Genomic DNA, 21,437 nt, shown 5'->3' with positions numbered 1-21,437 from the left:
AAAGAGCAATTTGGGAAGCCTAGAGCTGGATCCCAACGTGTCCTATCATTTGTAAATTGCTGAGGGATTTGTTAGATACAGGAAGGGCTAATTCAGACTCGAAGTCAGGGCTGTACTGAGTGTCTGATCTTCACTCTCTGTCCCTCTCCTGCATGAGGACCATTTAGGAGCATCTAAGTGAGGAACTAGCCCTGTTCCCCACTTCCTCCTCTGTTGAAGCCCTGTTGAGAGTTGTGGGAGGGGAAGGCCATTCTCATTAGGTTTTCCGCAGCTTCCTCTTCAAGAATCATTTCTCTTCCAGCAAGAGAAATGAGCTGTCAGAAGCTCTGACTTTGTTTTTTTTGTTGTTTGTTTTTGTTTTTTGGTTTTTTTTTTTGAGACAGAGTCTCACTCTGTTACCCAGTCTGGGGTGCAGTGATGTGATCTTGGCTCACTGCATCCTCTGCCTCCTGGGTTCAAGCAACTCCCTGCCTCAGCCTCCCGGTAGCTGGGATTACAGGCTCCCGCCACCATGCCCAGCTAGTTTTTGTTTTAGTAAAGACAGGGTTTCTTTCACATGTTGGCCAGGCTGGTCTTGAACTCCTGACCTCGTGATCCACCCGCCTCGGCCTCCCAAAGTGCTGGGATTACAGGTGTGAACCACCATGCCCAGCCAACTGGCATTTTTATTTTTTATTTATTTATTAAATTGTACTTTATGTTCTAGGGTACATGTGCACAACATGCAGGTTTGTTTCATAAGTATACATGTGCCATGTTGGTGTGCTGCACCCATTAACTTGTCATTTACATTAGGTATATCTCCTAATGCTATCCTTCCCAGCTCCCCCCTCCCCAAAATAGGCCCCAGTGTGTGATGATCCCCTTCCCGTGTCCAAGTGATCTCATTGTTCAATTCCCACCTATGAGTGAGAACATGTGGTGTTTGGTTTTCTGTTCTTGCAATAGTTTGCTGAGAATGATGGTTTCCAGCTGCATCCACGTCCCTACAAAGGACACGAACTCATCCTTTTTTATGGCTGCATAGTATTCCATGGTGTATATGTGCCATATTGTCTTAATTCAGTCTGTCATTGATGGACATTTGGGTTGGTTCCAAGTCTTTGCTATTGTGAATAGTGCCGCAATAAACATACGTGTGCATGTGTCTTTATAGTAGCATGATTTATAATCCTTTGGGTATATACCCAGTAATGGGATGACTGGGTCAAATGATATTTCTAGTTCTAGATCCTTGAGGAATCACCACACTGTTTTCCATAATGGTTGAACTAGTTTACAGTCCCACCAACAGTGTAAAAGTGTTCCTATTTCTCCACATCCTCTCCAGCACCTGTTGTTTCCTGACTTTTTAATGATTGCCATTCTAACTGGTGTGAGATGGTATCTCATTGTGGTTTTGATTTGCATTTCTCTGATGGCTAGTGATGATGAGCAATTTTTCATGTGTCTTTTGGCTGCATAAATGTCTTCTTTTGAGAAGTGTCTGTTCATATCCTTTGTCCACTTTTTGATGGGGTTTTTTTTTCTTGTACATTTGTTTGAGTTCTTTGTAGGTTCTGGATATTAGCCCTTTGTTAGATGAGTAGACTGCAAACATTTTCTCCCATTCTGTAGGTTCCAACTGGCATTTTTAAACAGCTGGTCATTGAGCACAGGTAGCTGCCTAATGAAGTTTATGTATCTGTTGCCACGAAGGTGGGTTGAAAGTTGTTATTTTTTACTGTTTTTTTGTTTTTTGTTTTTTTTTAAGTTTGTTTTGTGAAAACACAGGATTGAATGTAAGGACTAAAGAGAATCTGTGTTGGGGTGGGGCTGAGGCGTGCAGGGAGGATTTGAATCAAGAGCAGGCTTATGAGAGATCCCTTTTAGCACAGTCGTTGGAGTACCCTGATAGAAATTTCATACTAACCAAATCATACCTTAGCTTCTATTGAAGTCTGTTTCATTAGGTTCTGTGAAGACATAAAGGCAGGACAGGACCCTGCCTTTCACACAGTATCTGGGAAAGAGATATATTTGGGAGGAACTTCTTTGCAGTGGTTTTCAACCCTGGCCCCATGTTAAATTTCTAGAGGTAGGACCTAGGCATTAGTAACTTTTAAAGTTCAATTTCAAGGTGTAACCAAGTTTGAGAACCAGTGCTTAGTATAGAGGACTTAGCGGAGAGTGGCCATCGGTGTCCTGATTCTGGCAGATTTTCTCATGAGCCTCTCTCTTCCCTCTTCCAACACAGCAGATGTACAGAGCTGTGAACTGGAACCTTGAACCATCATCAGTGAGAATCATCTGATGGAGCCTGGATTGTTATTTTCTCTTTTAAGCTGCACAATAGGAATGCCAAGGCTAGTTTCTCTGCCTTTGAGCTATATTATGCTTTTAGAACCCCTCCCCTTTAGAATTAAAGGACCTGGGAATGCATAAAAGACAAAGCCATCACTAAACATGTTTCCTTTTGATCTGTTGCAAATGACAAAAGTGCACAATACAAAAGATCATTTGTTTAAAAAGCATGTGAACAGCTCTCCTGTTTCCAAGACTGGTTGTTTTGAAGGCAGGAGGCTCACAGTGAGACTTGGGGAGGTGAAGTGATGCCTTGTTGCTGGAAACTGTGATTGTGCAGTGGCCGCTCACCTTTCTGATGTGCTTACAGGGCCGCCGGATGATTGACTTGATAAACATGTTGCCTCAGGTTTTTTGTTTTGTTTTGTTTTGTTAAATTCCTGGTAGCTAACCTAAATATCATGAGGTTGTGATGCCAACGAAATACATGACGGCTTTGAATGAGCTGTTCTGAAATCTAGGGCCAATCACTGTCAAAGACGCAAGTGGACCGAGAAACCAACACTAAATCCTGCCCAAGCAGCAGTGTGGGGGTGGAGGCAACCTAGCAGGCCCTCCCGGCCAGAGCTCACTGGGAGCAGCCTAGTGTGGATTTCTCCATCTGGTCATGTGTTTTGGTCTTTCCCTAATAAACACCATCTCTTTTTAGTCGAAAAGCCAATATTTGTTAAGGAGTAGAGCACTGTTTTTTACCCCAGTTCTTTCCTCTCTCTTGTGCCTTACCGCAGTAGGCTGATGGGTATATCAGCCCACCTCTGAGTGGTATAGTAATGAAGCCAGCCTCACTCACCCCTGCCATCACACGCTCTTTTTGTTTTTAGACAGAGTCTTGCTGCGTTGCCCAGGCTGGAGTGCAGTGGCACAATCTTGGCTCACTGCAACCTCTACCTCCAGGTTCAAGCGATTCTTCTGCCTCAGCCGTCCAAGTAGCTGGGATTACCGGCACATGCCACCATGCCTGGCTACTTTTTGTATTTTTAGTAGAGACAGGGTTTCACCATGTTGATAGACTGGTCTCTAACTTCTGACCTCAGGCGATCCGCCCCCCTCGGCCTCCCAAAGTGCTGGGATTACAGGCGTGAGCCGTTGCACCGGGTCCATCAAACACTCTGAGTAAAGCCAAGGGATGCAGTACTTGTTGATTTTTCTTGCAAGCCCAGCCTTACGCTTTGCACACATTATTGCCTTTTAACCTCACAGCAACCCTGTAAGATGTGTTTCATTGCTTCTGTTTTCTAATAGGGAAATGTGGCGTGGCCACAAACTAGTGATGCAAGGACTTGAACCCAAGTCAGATGGCTCCAGGGTCTTTCCTGAGATCATGCTCTCCCAGGCTCTTTTCCTGGAGCAAGTGAGCCTAAGGAGACTTCAGTGGGGTACATGGAAGGTGGCCAAGGGCTGTGATTCTTCCTTTACAGACCAAGTGTTATTTTATAGCAGGAACAGTATAGGCTTCTGTGGCTCAGCCTTCTTGGACTTTATCATTGATGAATCGCTGTGTCTCAGGAGCTGCTGGCCTAGTTGTTAACAGGCTTAGTTGTTAATTTGTGCAGGCAGTCATTGAGGTATGGGCGGCAGGTCTCAAAAGATGGTATTTTGAGCCTCACTTGTGTTCTGAGAGAACTCAGGTTGTGTGTTGGGCTCTGTGGTTGCTTGTGAATGTGCAAAATATTTTTAATGCCAAAAACCAGGTATTATAGAATGTAGAAATGCAGCTTAGAGGAAAAATTCTAGTTGGAATCCCAGATTCATAAATTTGGTCTCTTGGCAGCTAGATTGCACTTTCTAGAGCTCAGGAAGATATAAAAGTTGACACTTATATGTAGATTTATGTGGAGTGTGGCTGAATTGCCAATGCTTTTGTAGCTATAACTTTGAATTGCCTGACTTTTGTATTAAAAACAATGGTGCATTAATGTAGGTGTTGGCTTATAGGAAAAACAGGCCGAAGGAAACGCCTTTAACTTGTTATTTGACTTCTGTGGTGGTCTCCCTAAGGAGTCTTACCAGTTGGTGCTATCCCACAGCTTGTGGGCAGATGTGAGCAACAGGAAGCCCTACCCCACAGACTCTGGGTTCCCCCTTGGAGTTGCAGGCAGGGTTCCGTCTGGAATTTGGGTGCTGTGGGGCAGATTCTCATGGATGATCTTCAAACATTTATTTGTTCAACAACTATTTTATGGGAAGGGATAAACTCATGTATCAAGAAAAACTGTATGCATCTCTAATTTCAAAATAGGAAATTTATTACACAAATTTATTATGTAGATTTTCCAAGTCAGACAACTACTTGGAGGCATATTAAGTGATTTAAAATTCAGATAGTAAAATCAACCACTTATTACCAGTGAATAGCATTATGCACGCATAATAGAGTTTCAGAATTTTATCTGCCTGCAACCCCAGACTTGACATGTCCCTTCCTCTGGTTGGTCTCCGAAATGGTAGAAGGCTTGGTGGTCACATCATGCAGCATTCCTGTGTGCACTGCAAGTCGTGCTCAGCAGAGACGGGGCTACCCCCGATGGAGAAGGGAAACTCACTTAACCGCCTCCATGTTTCCACTTTTGCTCATTGATATTTAACAAGTTATCAGTATGTATAGAATGGCCACTAGAGAGTTGTTTGATTGATGCTTCTTTAATCAGCCTGTGATTATAACTCAAACTGAAGAAATCTGAATTCATAGATCGGGGTTTCTCCACCTTGGCGCTGTTGATTGACATTTGGGACTGGGTGATTATTTTGTTCTGGGGACTGTCTTGTTCACTACAGGTTTTTAAAGCAGCATCCCTGGCCTCTATCCACTAGATGCCAGTAGCACACGCACAACATATACACCTCAGTTGTGACAAACAAAAATGTCTCCAGTCAGTGCCAGATGGTCTCTGGGTAATAAAATTTTCCCAGTTGAGCTCTCTTGCTTTACAGAAGGGAAGAAAGGACTGTTAACATCACCTCTGTGGGTGCTGAGACCCCTAGAAGACCCTTGTCTACAGAACTGGGTTTTGAATAGGCACGTCCCAGTGAAAATATGAAAATAGACTCTTGATTTCTAGCCAGTTGACTAAAATAAAAGCTTTTTAGCAGTTTAATTTCAGAACGATGGCTTTGATTATTTTGATTGAGATAAAGCATTAGAAGACTCAAAAGAGCTATTTTTGTTTTGCTTTGTTTTTTTTTTTTTTTTTTTTTTTTGAGGCAGAGTCTTGCTCTGTCGCCCGAACTGGAGTGCAGTGGCCGGATCTCAGCTCACTGCAAGCTCTGCCTCCCCGGTTCACGCCATTCTCCCGCCTCAGCCTCCCGAGTAGCTGGGACTACAGGCGCCCGCCACCTCGCCCAGCTAGTTTTTTTGTATTTTTAGTAGAGACGGGGTTTCACCGTGTTAGCCAGGATGGTCTCGATCTCCTGACCTCGTGATCCACCCGTCTCCGTCTCCCAAAGTGCTGGGATTACAGGTGTGAGCCACCGCGCCCGGCCGCTTTGTTTTAATGAGTAAATCAGAGAAGGTTCCAGAGGGCTCTATGACTTTCAGGAGATGTATTTCTAAGTGATGTCTGTTCCCAACCGTATTTATGATCCGTGTGAGACTGAACTCCTGGTGAGCCTTGCGAGTGTCTGTTCTGGCATTTCTTCATGGAGTGGACATTACTGAGGGTCAGTCAGTGGCTGGGCCCTGCATGCAGCAGATGGGAATAAAAGGGACAGGAGCACAGTCTTCCTCAGGGCACTCCCAGCCTCCTCTGGGCAGGTGAGTCATGCACTTCAGTACAATGGAACTTTTGAGTGCTGTGAATATGCCTGGAAATGAAACCACCAGTGATTAGAATAATGGTCCTGGAGCAGTGGTTTTCAAGCTGTACTCTTTTAGCAGTTGAGGTTGCTTTTTCTTCAAATGACATGTGCAGAAATGTAATATAAATAAAATAGATCAGACCCACATTTGAAGCCAGGATGAAAGCAGGGGCCTGTAATTCCCCACCCCTCCCTTTACCTCGGAGCTGACACTTCCAAAGAGAATGACCTTTCGTTACAGGTTTGACTGAAAGTAGGCTAATGCTTGGTTGGATGAAGATCATTGTTTTTCCTGACTAGATCTATCCTCTTTTTTCTACTTTAGGTAAAAGTGATTTTCAGAACCATCAACCTAAATGAAGATAACAATGCTGTTTCATGACTGTGTAATTTTTTTTTTTTTTTTTTTTTGAGACGGAGTCTCGCTCTATCGCCCAGGCTGGAGTGCTGTGGCCGGATCTCAGCTCACTGCAAGCTCCGCCTCCCGGGTTCACGCCATTCTCCTACCTCAGCCTCCCGAGTAGCTGGGACTACAGGCGCCCGCCACCTCGCCCGGCTAGTTTTTTTTTTTTTGTATTTTTTAGTAGAGACGGGGTTTCACCGTGTTAGCCAGGATGGTCTCGATCTCCTGACCTCGTGATCTGCCCGTCTCGGCCTCCCAAAGTGCTGGGATTACAGGCTTGAGCCACCGCGCCCGGCCATGACTGTGTAATTTTTACTCTCACTCTGTGGAAGCAGATTCACGGGCTTAGAGAAAAAAACACATATTTGTATATTTTATATATGTGTGTATATATAAAATATGTTTATATATGTTACATATATAATACATAATATGTTACATATTTACTAAAAGAATTTTGATATGAACCACTCAAATAATAGAAACATAGAGAAAATAAAATATTGAACCTCTATCCTTTAGATTTAACAATTCTCATTATTTTCTCAAAATTATTTCACATACTTCTGTAAACCTCTAGTGGGTAAAGATTTTTTAAAAATAAAAAGATATATCCACAATGACCAAGTCTTGGGAATATTTTTTCTATACTACCTCCACCCCTTACCCACATCCCCTATCCCAGTTCATCTTGGGGACTACAATGTAACAATTTGAATTTTGTTGTGAAACCTGCATGAAGGAATCAAACTTGATTCAATGTGCAGTAGTTCATATCTCTACTTTATTCTTCCTTCAACAACAATTTTGGGTGCCTCAATGTGCCGGGACCTGAGCATATAACAATGAGCAAATGAAATAGACCAAATGTGGCTCCTGCCCTGGGTTTCGTTAACAATGGAAGTTTTTAAGTTGCTTGGCTAGAAAACTGAGGAGAACAAGTTCTGTGCCATGCTAGCTGGAGGGGTAGCTGGAGAGGAAAAGATGATGGATAAGGATGAATTTGGAGGTTTGGGGAAGCAAGCCCATTTGCAGAGTGCTGGTTAGGTTCTTGAGTTGGTGAAGATCTTTGTGCATGACGCCCCTGTAGACATCTGTGAAGCTGGAAGCCAGAGCAGGCTGCATCGTATGTGTGCCTCAGAAATTATGGCTCTTGTGTTGTGGAAGCTGGCCTAGGCGGACAGCTACAATGTGGGCAAAGCCTTTGACTGGCTGGTGGTTCACTAGTTGCCTTGAAGTGGGAAGGTAGAACCAATAGTTAGAGTTGAGTTATTTTCTCTCTAAAATAATTGTTTTCTAATAGTTATTACTCGCTACTTTCATAAAACAGCACAAAAAAAGGACTCAGGAATCTTACATAAGAAAAACAGCCCACTGGGAGCACAGATGTTTACCTGACACCTTGCTTACTTCCTACCACATGCCCAAAGTCCGGGTTTGAAGCTGTCTCATTTGTTCACCTTAAGGAAGACTGAGTTGTTTGCACTTTTGGTAAAAGTATGCCTTCTATCGAAAGTTTATTACAAGGCATGGTGGCACACACCTGTAGTCTCTGCTACCGGGGAGGCTGAGGAGGGAGGGTCGTTTGAGCCCAGGAGTTCGAGACTACAGTGAGGCATGATCACACCACTGCACTTCAGCCTTGGCGACACAGCAAGACTTCTGTCTCTTAAAAATAAAGTCTGTTACAAACGGAATCATCTGAAACATTTAAAGAGCACTAGAAAAGAAACGTGACAGTGGAGGTTTTATGCTTATTTGACTTTATCAATCATAAATTGTGTTTTTCAGAATTCTATAACAAATGTGTTTTTAGGACAGAAAGTAAATTTTGGGAACCTTTGATTTAGACTTGGAAATATAAATCAAGTGGTTTCTTACTAAGTTTAATGTTTTTAGTTGTTCTTCCTAAGTAGACAATGGCTCGATTCACATAATGGAATAAGTGGAATATATGGAGTCTAAAGGAGCCACAAAGCCCCAGTTATATGTGGAAACACAGCATGTATTTTCAAATGAGGATCATACTGAGGCAGGCAAATATTCCTCTTGAATTTTGTGATTGCTTTCAAAATGAACTACGTTTGTGAATAAGCATCAGGGCCCCAGTGTATGTTTGTGTGACAAAAATGTTAATACCCAATTTTGTACAATACATTGTTTAGTGCCATAGATGAGTGGGTGCCATCTTGTTATTTTGTACAATATTGTAATTTTGTACAATACTTGTTAGTGCCATAGATGAGTGGGCAGGAGGTGTGCAAAAGATTTGACGTTGAGTTTCTCATTGAACATGCCCTCAGAAAGGTGTAGGTGGCATTTCAATAACATACCTTTCCAGAATAAATTGCAGCTCTCCCTACTTTACAATTGATGAAAATATTTTGAGCTGATAAATATTTTTGTGATTTCATTACTTTTCAAAATTCAGTTGCAAGACTGATGCATGCATGGCAGGGGGAATGTTTATAATGGCCTGTACATTATTTTTCTTCTTTGTTGGCAGGAAATAACTACGTGCTTGCCAGATTATTACAAGTGGACTCAGTATCTCTTTGTTAAACTGTATGAGGCTGGGCTGGCCTATCAAAAGGAGGTAAGTTAAAATTAGCCGCACTTTTAAAATTTAGTGAATATCTTTAGGATACGTCATTGTAAAATAAGAAGCAAGTAAACCCTGTTTGCACAGTAGCAGATAAATGAATGCTACCTCAAGGTCATAAATTCAGTCACAGCAGACCCAGAAAGTGACTACTTCCTAGTTCAGTGTAGTGTCATCAAGACAGGGTCTGGGCTTCTTTCAGTCTTGAATTCTTACCACATAACCTACTCTCTGGTTCCTGTAATGAGATCAAGGAGGGGGTGTAAGAAGAAAGAATACAGCTTCTCAAATCCTAGCTCAGCTGCCTTTCCCAGCTGTGTGACCAGCTGGGTAACTTAACCTCTAGGAAACATGGTTTTGTATCTGCTGAATGGGAATGGGCACATTTTCCTTATGGGGTACTATGGTTTGGATGTCCCCTCCAAAACTCATGTTGAAATTTAATTGCCATTGTGATGGGTTTAAGAAGAGGAACCTTTAAGAAGTCAGTGGGTCATGAGAGCCCTGTCCTAATAAATGGATTAACGTTATTATTGTGGGAATGAGCTCCCAATAAAAGGATGAGTTCAGCCAAATTCTCTGTGCGTGTGTGTCATACACTCACTTGCCGTTCTACTTACTGCCATGGGATAATACAGCACAGAGGCCCTTGCAGATGTTGGCACCATGCTCTTGGACTTCCTGACCTCCAGAATCAGCCAAAAAACTTCTATTAATAAATCATCCAGTATGTGTTATTCTGTTACAGTAGCAGAAAATGGATGAAGACACAGGGTTCTTGGAAAGATTAAAGGTAATAGTTAAAGAACAGCGATCACAGTGGTCTCCTGAGAAATGGAAGTGTTTGTTATGGTGGGAGCTCAATAATGGTAGATAAGACTTGGAATGGTAGGAGATGAGCCAAGAGCATCATAGTGTGATGTAGAACTGTCCAGGATGATAGCCACTAGCCACATGTGAATTTAAGTTTAAAATAATTAAAATTAAATAGTATTTAAAAAGTCAGAGCTGGGCACAGTGGCTCACATCTGTAATCCCAGAACTTTGGGAGATTCACACAGGAGGATTGCTGGAGGCCAGGAGTTCAAGACCAGCCTGGGCAACACAGTGAGACCCCATCTCTACAAAAAGTAGGAAAAAATTAGTCTCAGTTACTCAAGTATCAAGACGGTGAGACAAGAGGATACTTTGAGCCCATCAGCCTACTGGGGTAAGGCACAAGGGAGAGGAAAGAACTGAGGTAAAAAATAGTGTTCTATTCTTTAACAAATATTGACTTTTTGACTAAAAAGAGATGGTGTTTATGAGGGAAAGACCAAAACACATGACCAGATGGAGAAATCCACACTAGGCTGCTCCCAGGCAGCTCTGGCTGGGAGTGCTAGGTTGCCTCCACCCCCACACTGCTACTTGGGCAGGATTTAGTCTTGGTTTTTTTCCAGGTAGCTCTCTGTCTTAGTTGGTTTGTACTGCTACAATAGAATACTTGAGACTGGGTAATTTATAAACAACAGAAATATATTTCCTCATAGTTCTGGAGGCTGGGAAGTCCAATATCAAGGTGCTGGCCTCTGGCAAGGGCCTTCTTGCTGCATCATCCTACAGTGGAAGGTGAGAGGGCAAGAGAGAGAGAGAGTGAGGGAGGGAGCAAGGGGGAGCTGAACTCACTGTTTTTTTGTTTTTTTTTTTTTTTTTTTTGAGACAGAGTCTTGCTGTTGTTGCCCAGGCTGGAGTGCAATGGTGTGATCTCAGCTTACTGTAACCTCCGCCTCCCAGGTTCAAGCGATTCTCCTGCCTCAGCCTCCCGAGTAGCTGGAATTACAGGCATGCGCCACCACGCCCAGCTAATTTTTGTATTTTTAGTAGAGACGGGGTTTCTCCATGTTGGTCAGACTAGTCTCGAACTCCCAACCTCAGGTGATCTGCCCGCCTCGGCCTCCCAAAGTGCTGAGATTACAGGCGTGAGCTACCATGCCCAGCTGAACACACTTATAACAAGCCCACTCTTGATAACTAACCTACACTCGTGATAGCAACATCCATTTATTCATGAGAGCAGAGACCTCATGACCTAATCACCTCTGAAATGTCCCACCTCTTAACACTGTTGCATTAGGGATTAAGTTTCCAACACATGAACTTTGGGGGACACATTCAGACCACAGCAATCTCCTTTTATTGGATAGCTATTTTCAAATTGACCTTGAAACAGAAAACATTGCTATTAGAATTCTATTTCTGTGGTTTATTTCAAAATACAAATTTTTGGAATAAACTTTATAAAGTTAGCCGACTTTAGAAATATACTTTGTAAAGCATATTTAACCAAAATAACTCAGGTAAATGAGCATTTAGGAATAGTATTTGAGCACAGCATTACTAAACATAGCTGGAGTGTTTAAGTCTTTTGTTCTTAACAAGCACTGTCCACCAAATGTTCAGTTCTGTTGCAAAAAGAATCTGCTGTTGCTTTCACAAAACAAAGTATTTTCAGCTGCAGATATGAACATAAAGACCTATACTTGGCAGAACATTAATTTCACCTTTTGAAAAACATTTTCTTAAAACTCTTTTTTAAAAAGTTCTATTCCGTCGATGTAGTTTTAGAGGGTTTTGTTGTTGTGGGTTTTTTTTTTTTTTTTTGATTAATATATCATAGTTGTACATATTTTACATGTGATATTTGATACATGTATACAATGTGTCATGATCAAATCAGGGTAATTGGGATATCCATCACCTCAAACATTTATCTTTTCTTTGTGTTGGAAATAATTAGATTTCTTCTAAGTATTTTGAAACATACAATAAATTATTGTTAACTATAATTTCCCTACTATATTATCAAATGCTAGAACTTACTCCTTTTATCTAACTGTGTTTTTGTACCCATTAACCACTGTCTTTTTATCCCCACTCTCTCCCTTTCCTTTCCCAGCCCCTGGCCGCCACTATTCTACACTCTACCTCCATGAGATCCACTTTTTTAAGCTCTCACATATAAGTGAGAACATTTGATATTTGTCTTTCTGTGCCTGGCTTATGTCACCTGGTAACCTCCAGTTCCATTCATGTTAATGTAAATGAGAGGATTTTATTCTTTTTTATGGATGAATAATATTCCATAGTGTGTATATACCGCATTTTTAAAATCCATTAATCCACTGATGGACACTTGGGTTGATTGGGTTTCTTGTCTATTGTGAATAGTGCCACAATAAGCATAGGAGTGCAGGTATCTCTTCGATAATACTGATTTCAGTTCCTTTGGGTATATACCCAGCAGTGGGATTGCTGAATCACATGTTAGTTTTATTTTTAATTTTATGAGGACCCTCCTTACTGTTTTTTATACAGTGTATGAAGATTCCCCTTTCTCCATATTCTCACCAGCATCCATTACTCCGTCTTCTAATAGAAGCCATTTTAACTGAGTGAAATTATGTTTCATTGCGGTTTTGATTTGCACTTCCCTGATGATTAATGATGTTAAACTTTTTTTTTTCTTCCATATACTTTTTAGCCATTTGTATGTCTTCTTTTGAGAAATGTCTATACAGGTCTTTTGCCCACTTGCTAATTGGAGTATTTGGATTTTTGTTTTTTGCTGTTGAGTTGTTTGGATTCCTTATATATTCTGGTTATTAATCCCTCGTCAGATGAATAATTTGCAAATGTTTTTCCCCTTCTGTAGGCTCTCTCTTCATTTTGTTTATTGCTTCCTTTGCTGTGCAGAAGCTTTTTTGCTTGATGTGATCCCATTTGTCTATTTTTGCTTTTATTGCTTGTGCTTTTGTGATCTTACCCAAAAAAAATATTTCCCAATCCAATGTCCTGTAGCATTTCCCTAATGTTTTGTTCTAGTAGTTTCATAGTTTTTGGTCTTACATTTAAGTCTTTAATCTATTTTGAGTTTATTTTTTTATGTGGTAAAAAATAGGGATTTAGTTTCATTCCTCTGTATATGGATATCCAGTTTTCCCAGCAACATTTATTAAAGAGACTGTCTTTTTCCCAATGTATGTTCTTAGAACCTTTGTCAAAAATGAGTTGACTGTATAAGTTCATGGATTTATATCTGGGTTTTCTGTTTCATTTCATTGGTCTGTGTGTCTCCTTTTATGCCAGTACCATGCTGTTTGGGTTACTATAGTTTTTTAGTATAATTTGAAATCAGGTAGTGTGATGCTTTCAGCTTTGTTCTGTTTTTGCTCAGGATTGCTTTGGCTATTCAGGGTCTTTTGTGGTTCCATACAGATTTTAGGGTTGTTTTTCTATTTCTGTAAAGAATGTCATTGATATTTTGATAGGGATTGCATTGAATCTGTGGATCACTTTGTGTAGTATGTGCATTTTAACAATATTAATTCTTCTAGTCCATGAACATAGTATATTTTTCCACTTTTTGTGTGTCCTTTTCAATTTCTATCATTAATGTTTTATAGTTTTCCTTAGAGATCTTTCACCTAGCTTAAATTTATTCCTAGGTATTTTATTTGTAACTCTTATAAATGGGATTACTTGCTTGATTTCTTTTTCAGATTGATCATTGTTAGCATATAGAAATGCTGCTGATTTCTGTATGTTGATTTTGTATCCTGCAACTTTACTAAATTCATTTATCGAGTCTAAGTTTTTTGGTTAGAATCTTTAGGTTTTTCTAAATATAAAATCATGTTGTCTACAAACAAGAATAATTTGACTTCTTCCTTTCCAGTTTAGTTGCCCTTTATTTGTTTCTCTTGCCTACTTGCCCTAGCTAGGACTTCCAGTACTATGTTGAATAAAAGTGTTGAAAGTGGTAGTCCTTGTCTTGTTCCAGATCTTAGTGGCAAGGCTTTCAATTTTTTCCCATTCAGTGTGATATTAGCTATAGGCTTGTCATATATGGCCTTTATTGTGTTGAGGTATGTTCCTACTATACCTGATTTATTGAGGTGTTTTATTTTTATTTTATTTTTATTTTTATCACGAAGGATGTTGAATTTTATTGAATGCTTTTTTAGCATCTATGGAAATTATGTATTTTGGTCCTTGGTTTTCTCATATGATATGACATTTGTTGATTTATGTATGTTGAACCATCCTTGTATCCCTGAGATGAATCCCTGTTGATCATGGTGAATGATCTTTTTAATGTGTTGTTGAATTCTGTTTACTACTATTTTGTTGAGGATTTTTGCATCTCTATTTATTAGGGATATTGGCCTATAGCTTTCTTTTTTGTTATGTCTTTGTCTGGTTTAGATATCAGGGTAATGCTGGCTTTATAGAATGAGTCTAGAAGAATTACCTCTTTCTAGAAGAGTTTGAGAAGAATGGGTATTAGTTAGAATTCAGCAGTGAATCCATCAGGTCCTGGTCTTTTCTTTGATGGAGGACTTTATATTACTGCTATGAAATCATTACTTGTTCTATTCAGGTTTTTGATTACTTCATGGTTCGATCTTGGTAGGTTGTGTGTGTGTCAGGAATTCATCCATTTTTTCTAGGTTTTCCCATTTGTTGATGTATAGTTGTTCATGATAGTCTCTAATGATCCTTTGTATTTCTGTGGTAAAAGTTGTAATATTTCTTTTTCTGTCTGATTTTATTTATTTGGCTCTTTTTTTCCTAGTCTAGGTAAAAATTTGTTTATTTTGTGTGACTTTTCAAAACCAAATTTTTTATTTTGTTGGTCTTTTTTTTTTTTCAGTCTCAATTTCATTTACTTCTACTCTGATCTTTATTATTTCATTCTTCTACTAATTTTGGGTTTGGTTTGTTCTTGCTTTTCTAGTTCCTTGTGCATTTTTTTGTCTGGAGTTACTTATCTGGAGTCCTGTTGATCTCTCTTCAAAGTTCTTTTTCCTGTATGGTACTCGTTGATTATCAGTCTTGTGCTAGTATTTAGCCTTGGATGGTAGATATAGTTATTAGAAAGAATAATGGTTTATTATGCTTGGACATTCTAGGGAATGATAGAGAGTCCCCTAATTTATGAGTCTGTCTTTAGCTGTCTACATGAATTTAATAGCAGCTGTTGATGGTGCTAATTTGCCCACTAGGTAAAGCTAAGTTTGCAGTGTGGCCTTGGCTTCAGGAAGCATACTGAAAGAATTGCTACATACTGGCACCTCTTCCACTGTGCCTCCTTGTGGCTTTGAAATGTGGTAACAGTAACAAACGGTAGCTTTGTGGGCTCCCCCTGGACTTAGTCCAAATTCAGGCCTATTCTGGATGGAATGGAGCCAGGTTGATTTTGAGTGCTACTTTATAAGACCTATGTGATGTTCCTTAGTTAAGCATGCTTTGTCAAGAAGGAAGCTAATAGACCTTGAAAAAAATCAGTACCCTAAAATATATATTTTACTAGCATTCTGGAACCTGAAGCTGACAGTATATTCAGAAAAGGTCTTTGATAGTATTAAAAAAAAAAAAGAAGAAGAAGAAAGAATAGAAAAGAAAGAAAAGAAAAGCAGAGCTTGAGGAGAGAGAGGCGGGGAAAACAATGGAGAGTAGACAAGGGCCTGAGGAGTGATATGCTGGCCAAGAGACAAAAGCATGCTGATGGTGGGTATGATCTAGAACCGACAGGCACCTTGTGTGAAGGGCGAGGCAGGGAGGCAAGGCAAGGAGGATCTGAGGGAAGAGGAGAAATGGTAACAATGAGATAAGAGGCGTGAGGGTTTGAAACAGTAGGACTGGCTAGGGCAGCAAGCCCCACAGCTGCTGTGTCACAGATAGGAAAGCTGATAAACACAAAATTAGGAGAATACTGCCCACATAATCCCCAAGGGAGCCCAAAGTCACCTACAACTCCAAGAGCCTAATGGCAAAGAAGAGTAGAGAGAAGAGACAAAAATCCCTGCTCCGACTAATCACTGTGCAGATTTGACCCTTTATGAACATGGGTCCTTTGTGTTTGTAATTGTGTTATGAGGTGCATTTCTAAAATGCTTCCTAAAAGCTTCCCACAAATCACTCAAGCAAAAAATGTTAGTCCTAATGTTTAACCCTTTAATAAGCAGGGAAATTACCTTCTTTGGAATGTCCAATTCTGTGATATTCCCAGATAACTATTGCGAGGGAAGCAGTGGGTAAAATCAACCCAGAGCTCAATGTGTTTGCAAGTGTTTTAATGATTTCAGTGTTAATTTAAGGTTCATTTCAATACAGGCTTGACTTTATTTTACAAATAAGGCTAGTTAACTACAAAGGAACATGGAATTGGCTTCAGTAGGTGATAGATAACACAAATGCCAACCAGGGAGATGAATAGAGTCAGTGAAGTTGCCCAGAAATTATATCCTATTCATAAGGCTGTGCTTGCTTAAAAATCAGCATGTTCATCCAAGTAAATGTTCAAAATGTGGAAATCCAGGATTGCTGGATGAGGGAAGCTATTGATAGAGACAGTTGTCCAAGAGAGGAGACCTGAGCAAAGGGATTTAGGAAACAACTCCAGGGCTTCAAGGAGTTGCAGGTGCTGTGCTCCCTGAGCCCCAGGGCCCTGGATTTTGATGACTCCTAATTTAACCGCTTTTGGAAAGTCTGAGCCTGAATCTGCAACTCTGTGGCTAAGGTGGATTGGAGTTCTAGAAAGAAGTCATGTGGATTCTTACAGCTGATGCATCTTTTGAGACACTATTTCTTTTGGTGTTTTCCCCCTTTCCCCCAAGTCTTTCACTAGAGGGAGAAATTGCCTTTGTGTTTTGCTTTTTTTGTTACTGTTTTGTTTTGTCTTTCATTCAATGCCTGGGTTTTATTATGATGTGCAAATGTCTTAGGAACACACCTTCCTCGTTGTATTTTGTGACCTAGAACCTGAGAGATGCCAGGCCATGTGGGAAATGTCAATAAGAAAATACAGTCCTATTTGTTCTTGCAATCTGCAGTACCAAGTGTTCACTTCTTCCAAATCCTCTGAGGTTTGCCAGGGACAAGAGACAGAGGTGGAGGGATATGGGGTGCTCTTTTTCTACTTTTTTTTTTTTATATTTCATACAGTTTTAGTTGTGCATGGGTTGTCTGGAGTGGGGAGATGCCTCTTGAATGAACTGTCTACATTCCTAAGCAGTACTTGGTCCTTTCTACCTGTTATTTTAAGTGGAACCCTTCCAGAACCTGTGTACACTGTGAGTAGAAATGTAAATTGCTATAGCCATTATGGAAAACAGTATGGAGGTTCCTCAGAAAATGAAAAATAGAACTACGATATGATCCAGCAATCCCACCTCTGGGAGTATATCCAAAGGAATTGAAATCAGTGTGTCAGAGGGATATCTGTACACCCATGTTAACTGCAGTACTATTCACAGTAGCCAAGATGTGAAATCAACCTAAGTGTCCATCAACGGACGAATGAATAAGGAAAATGTAGAGTATATACACAATGGAATAGTATTCAGCTTCAAAAAACAATAAAATTCTGTCATTTGGGAATGACAGAAATGAATCTAGAAGACATTATGCTAAGTGAAATAATCCAGGGACAGAAAGGCAAATTCCATGTGATCTCACTTATATGTGGAATCCTAAAAAACGGTGAATTCATAGAAGTAGAGAGTAGAATGATAGTTACCAGAGGCTGGAGGGGTAGGGGTGGAGCAAGGGAATGGGAAGTACCATTAGGAGTACAAAGTTTCAGCTAGACGCAGGAATACATTTTGAGATCTGCAGAGGAGGGTGACTCTAGTCAGTCATAATGTTTTGTGTATTTCAAGATAACTGAAAGAGTAAATTTATCACCACAAAAAAATGTTTTATTAGCTTAATTATTCTACATTGTGTACATACATCAAAATATCACACTGTATTCCATAAATACAATTATGATTTTTCAATTAATAATTTTTTAAAAAGAAATAATTAAGACTGGGTACAGTGACTCATGCCCGTAATCCCAGCACTTTGAGAGACCAAGGCAGGCAGATCACCTGAGGTCAGGAGTTCGAGACCAGCCTGGCCAACACGGTGAAACCTTGTCTCTACTAAAAATACAAAAATTAGCTGGGCGTGGTAGTGGGCACCTAGAGTCCCTGCTACTTGGAAGGCTGAGACAGGAGAATTGCTTGAACCCAGGAGGTGGAGGTTGCAGTGAGCCGAGATTGTGCCACTGTACTCCTGCCTAGGTGACAGAGTGAAACCCTGTCTCAAAAAAAAGAAGAAATAATTAAGTGGTGCCCTTCTCTCCAACTGCCTAATACAGGCAGGAATAATAGATAAGGAAATGGACCTTTGGTTTATTAAAGTTTTTAGGTCTAAGGTACTTTTGTCCCATATTTTGTCTTTATGTACTTATTAAGTCAAGGCTTTTGGGAACCCTGTCTTAGAAGGGAAACAAATGCATGTCTTTCCCACCCAACTCTGAACTTCACATAGTTAAATTTTTCAATGGAGGTACTGCTTCTAGTTGTAAAATTGCAGCCCACAAATTACAACCCACAGATGGGTTAGCCTCCCCTCACTCCAACTTTTTATGTAACTTTTAGACATATCTCTGGATCAGTCAGGGTCCCAGCAAGAAAGAGAGAGCACACCTGAAAGGAGTCATTGAAGAAAATTTGATAAAGGACTATTTGTGTGGAGTTCAGGGAAACTCAGAAGGGATGGCGATGCGTTTGACCCTGGCAGCAGAAGGATGCTTTTGCCACCTCTAGGCTGCAGGGGCAACGTTAGGGAGCAGTTAGTGGAACATGGGAGAGCAGTAGCTGTAGCAGCAGGGGAGACCTGCCCAACAGAGATGATGACCTTCAGTAGAGGCATGTGACCCCTGCCAGCCCGTCGCCAGGAAGCAGCCAGTGTGCCTGTGGTCGATCGAACCCAACCGGAAGGCAAGGGTCCAGGGGAATGCAGGTCACAGAGGTCACCTTCTTGGGCCACAGAACAGGGCAGGAAGAGGGTCTGGAGGGGCAAATGGGTAATAGTGAACACAATCTCTTATTAGAATTGCTTATTAAAATTTTTACAGCCAGGCATGGTGGCTCATGCCTGTAATCCCAACAGTTTGGGAGGCCAAGGTGGGTGGATCACCTGAGGTCAGGAGTTCAAGACCAGCCTGACCAACATGGTGAAATCCCATCTCTACTAAAAATACAAAATTAGCTGGACTTGGTGGCACATGCCTGTAATCCCAGCTACCCAAGAGGCTGAGGCAGGAAAATCACTTGAACCCAGGAGGCAGAGGTTACAGTGAGCCAAAATCGCAACCATTGCACTCCAGCCTGGGCAATAAGAGCAAAACTCTGTCTCAAAGAAAAAAAAATTACAAAAAAATGTATATGAAGTCAGGATATTTTAAGTCCCCAACACATCTCTCTGTACTCATTCCCTTCTTTGTACCAGCTGGTACCTGAATGTCATAAAGGTGTGAATGTAGATGACAGAGGTATTTATTTTAAATGAAGATAAACACTAACTAGAACTCTATGGAGAGAATGATTCTTCATAATAGTTAAGACTACATGTTTTATGTGTTCTATCAGCTGAATGAATCCATGGAGACAGAGCTCAGCAGAGCTACCATTGTGGGGGCAGGTATTGATTGGTAGAAGGCACAACAGAGTTTTCTAGGGTGCTGGAAATGTGCTTTATCTTGAAATGAGTGATGGTTACATGAGTATATAACTGTAAAAATATATCGAGTTGTACACTGAAGATTTATTTCCCTAAAATAATCCTATTCTGTTTAAATTTTAAATAGGTACCATTTTTTCTTCTTTTATTCTGCTTGCTAAGGTTTTCCATCCTAAAAGTTCATCCTTTCATATAAGTTACCAAAGTAAAGTTAGACACATCCTTAAAGGCTTCTTTCCCAAGCCTGTTCTAATAAGATGGAAGCACAGAGAAAATCAGTGTGTTCTTTGTACAACTTGCAAGTGGTTTCTTTACCAACCAGTACTCCATGGAGCAGAGCCATTGCATTTGCAGGCCTTCTCCCATGTAAGAAACCTCAGGATGGTCTCATTAAATGAGTACTCACCTATGCGATGGCTCACGCCTGTAATCCCAGCACTTTGGGAGGCCAAGACAGGTGGATCAGCCTATAGGTGGATCAGCCTGGCCAACATAATGAAACCCCATCTCTACTAAAAATACAAAAATTAGCCAGGTGTGATGGTAGGCACCTGTAATCCCAGCTACTCGGGGGGCTGAGGCAGGAGAATCACTTGAACCTAGGAGGCAGAGGTTGCAGTGAGCTGAGATCATCACTGCACTGTAGCCCAGGCGACAGTGTAACACTCTGTATCAAAAAAAAAAAAAAAAAAAAAAAAGAGTACTCATCAGATTGTGCCACTTTGTTTCATGAATTATACAGGCCCTGGTTAACTGGGACCCAGTGGATCAAACAGTGCTCGCCAATGAGCAGGTGGACGAACATGGCTGTTCATGGCGTTCTGGAGCAAAGGTGGAACAGAAGTACCTCAGACAGTGGTTTATTAAGACAACTGCTTATGCAAAGGTGAGTGTCAGCCTGGAGGCTCTCCACTAATGCCTTACATGCTGGCAAGCAACACCAAAGGCTTCTGGGTAGGAGAGAGCCTCACTGTGGGGGGTGAGCTCTAGGAGGGGCTCAGAGCCATGGGTGTACAGACAGGAAGCAGCTGAGCCTCATCACTCACTTTGCTGGTGATGGGCTGGTATCTTCAATTGTAAGTCAAGTATAGAACCTAGAGGTCATTGTAGGCCATTGTTTGCTGACCTTTCAACTCACTGCCACAGAGGTCAAAAGTCATCCATAATTGTATCAGTGATAAAGCTTTAAAAAAGAGAGAGGTGGCCTTTAAAAAAAGAGAGAGAAAAGCGTCTTCAACTGTGTAGTTCTGATGAGACCTCCAGAAAGATAGAATAGAATCTCAGATAAGTAAATGGACCTTTGGTTTATTAACTTTGGTGCATGTCTTTCCCACCCAACTCTAGACTTCACATTCTTAAATTTTTCAATGGAGGTCCAGAAGAGTTTATCTAAAAGAAGTGAAGAGATGGCTGGCCTCCATCAGGGAAGGCCAAGTGAAAAGGAACTAAGCTAGGCACTAAAGCTTGATAAACTGGTTCCTGGGCCTTAGTTTTCTCATCAATACAATGAGCAGGTTGGACTAAGCAGTCTTTAAGGTGCCTTCTAGCTCTTTCCTGTTCAGAGATTCAAGTCAAAACCAATCATTGAAAGTAGGGGCTTGCTTATTAAATCACCAAGAGCCTGGGCAAAAAATCAGTTCTGTACGTATTGGGACCACTCTGTGCAATGTGCTCTTTGAGCTTACCATGTTTCAAGGTGCTGGAGTTGAGGGGTCACTCCCTGAAACTCCAGAAAGA

The 21,437-nt window shown here is 40.9% G+C and overlaps 1 protein-coding gene across 2 annotated transcripts in view; it reads left to right on the top strand.

Annotated features, from left to right (window-relative positions):
* Nucleotides 1-21,437, top strand: part of LARS2 (leucyl-tRNA synthetase 2, mitochondrial) — a 168,205-nt gene that overhangs the window by 50,904 nt on the left and 95,864 nt on the right. For both annotated transcript variants that reach the window (XM_023231307.3, XM_023231306.3), the window contains 2 exons: nucleotides 9,048-9,137; nucleotides 20,443-20,586. In XM_023231307.3, the coding sequence (XP_023087075.1) occupies nucleotides 9,048-9,137; nucleotides 20,443-20,586 (234 nt within the window). The remainder of the gene's footprint in view (nucleotides 1-9,047; nucleotides 9,138-20,442; nucleotides 20,587-21,437) is intronic.

The sequence above is a fragment of the Piliocolobus tephrosceles genome, chromosome 2, assembly GCF_002776525.5.
Source record: "Piliocolobus tephrosceles isolate RC106 chromosome 2, ASM277652v3, whole genome shotgun sequence".
NCBI lineage: Eukaryota > Metazoa > Chordata > Mammalia > Primates > Cercopithecidae > Piliocolobus > Piliocolobus tephrosceles.
The sequence above is the reverse complement of the archived record's forward strand: the minus strand, read 5'-3'. Positions and strand labels throughout refer to the sequence as shown.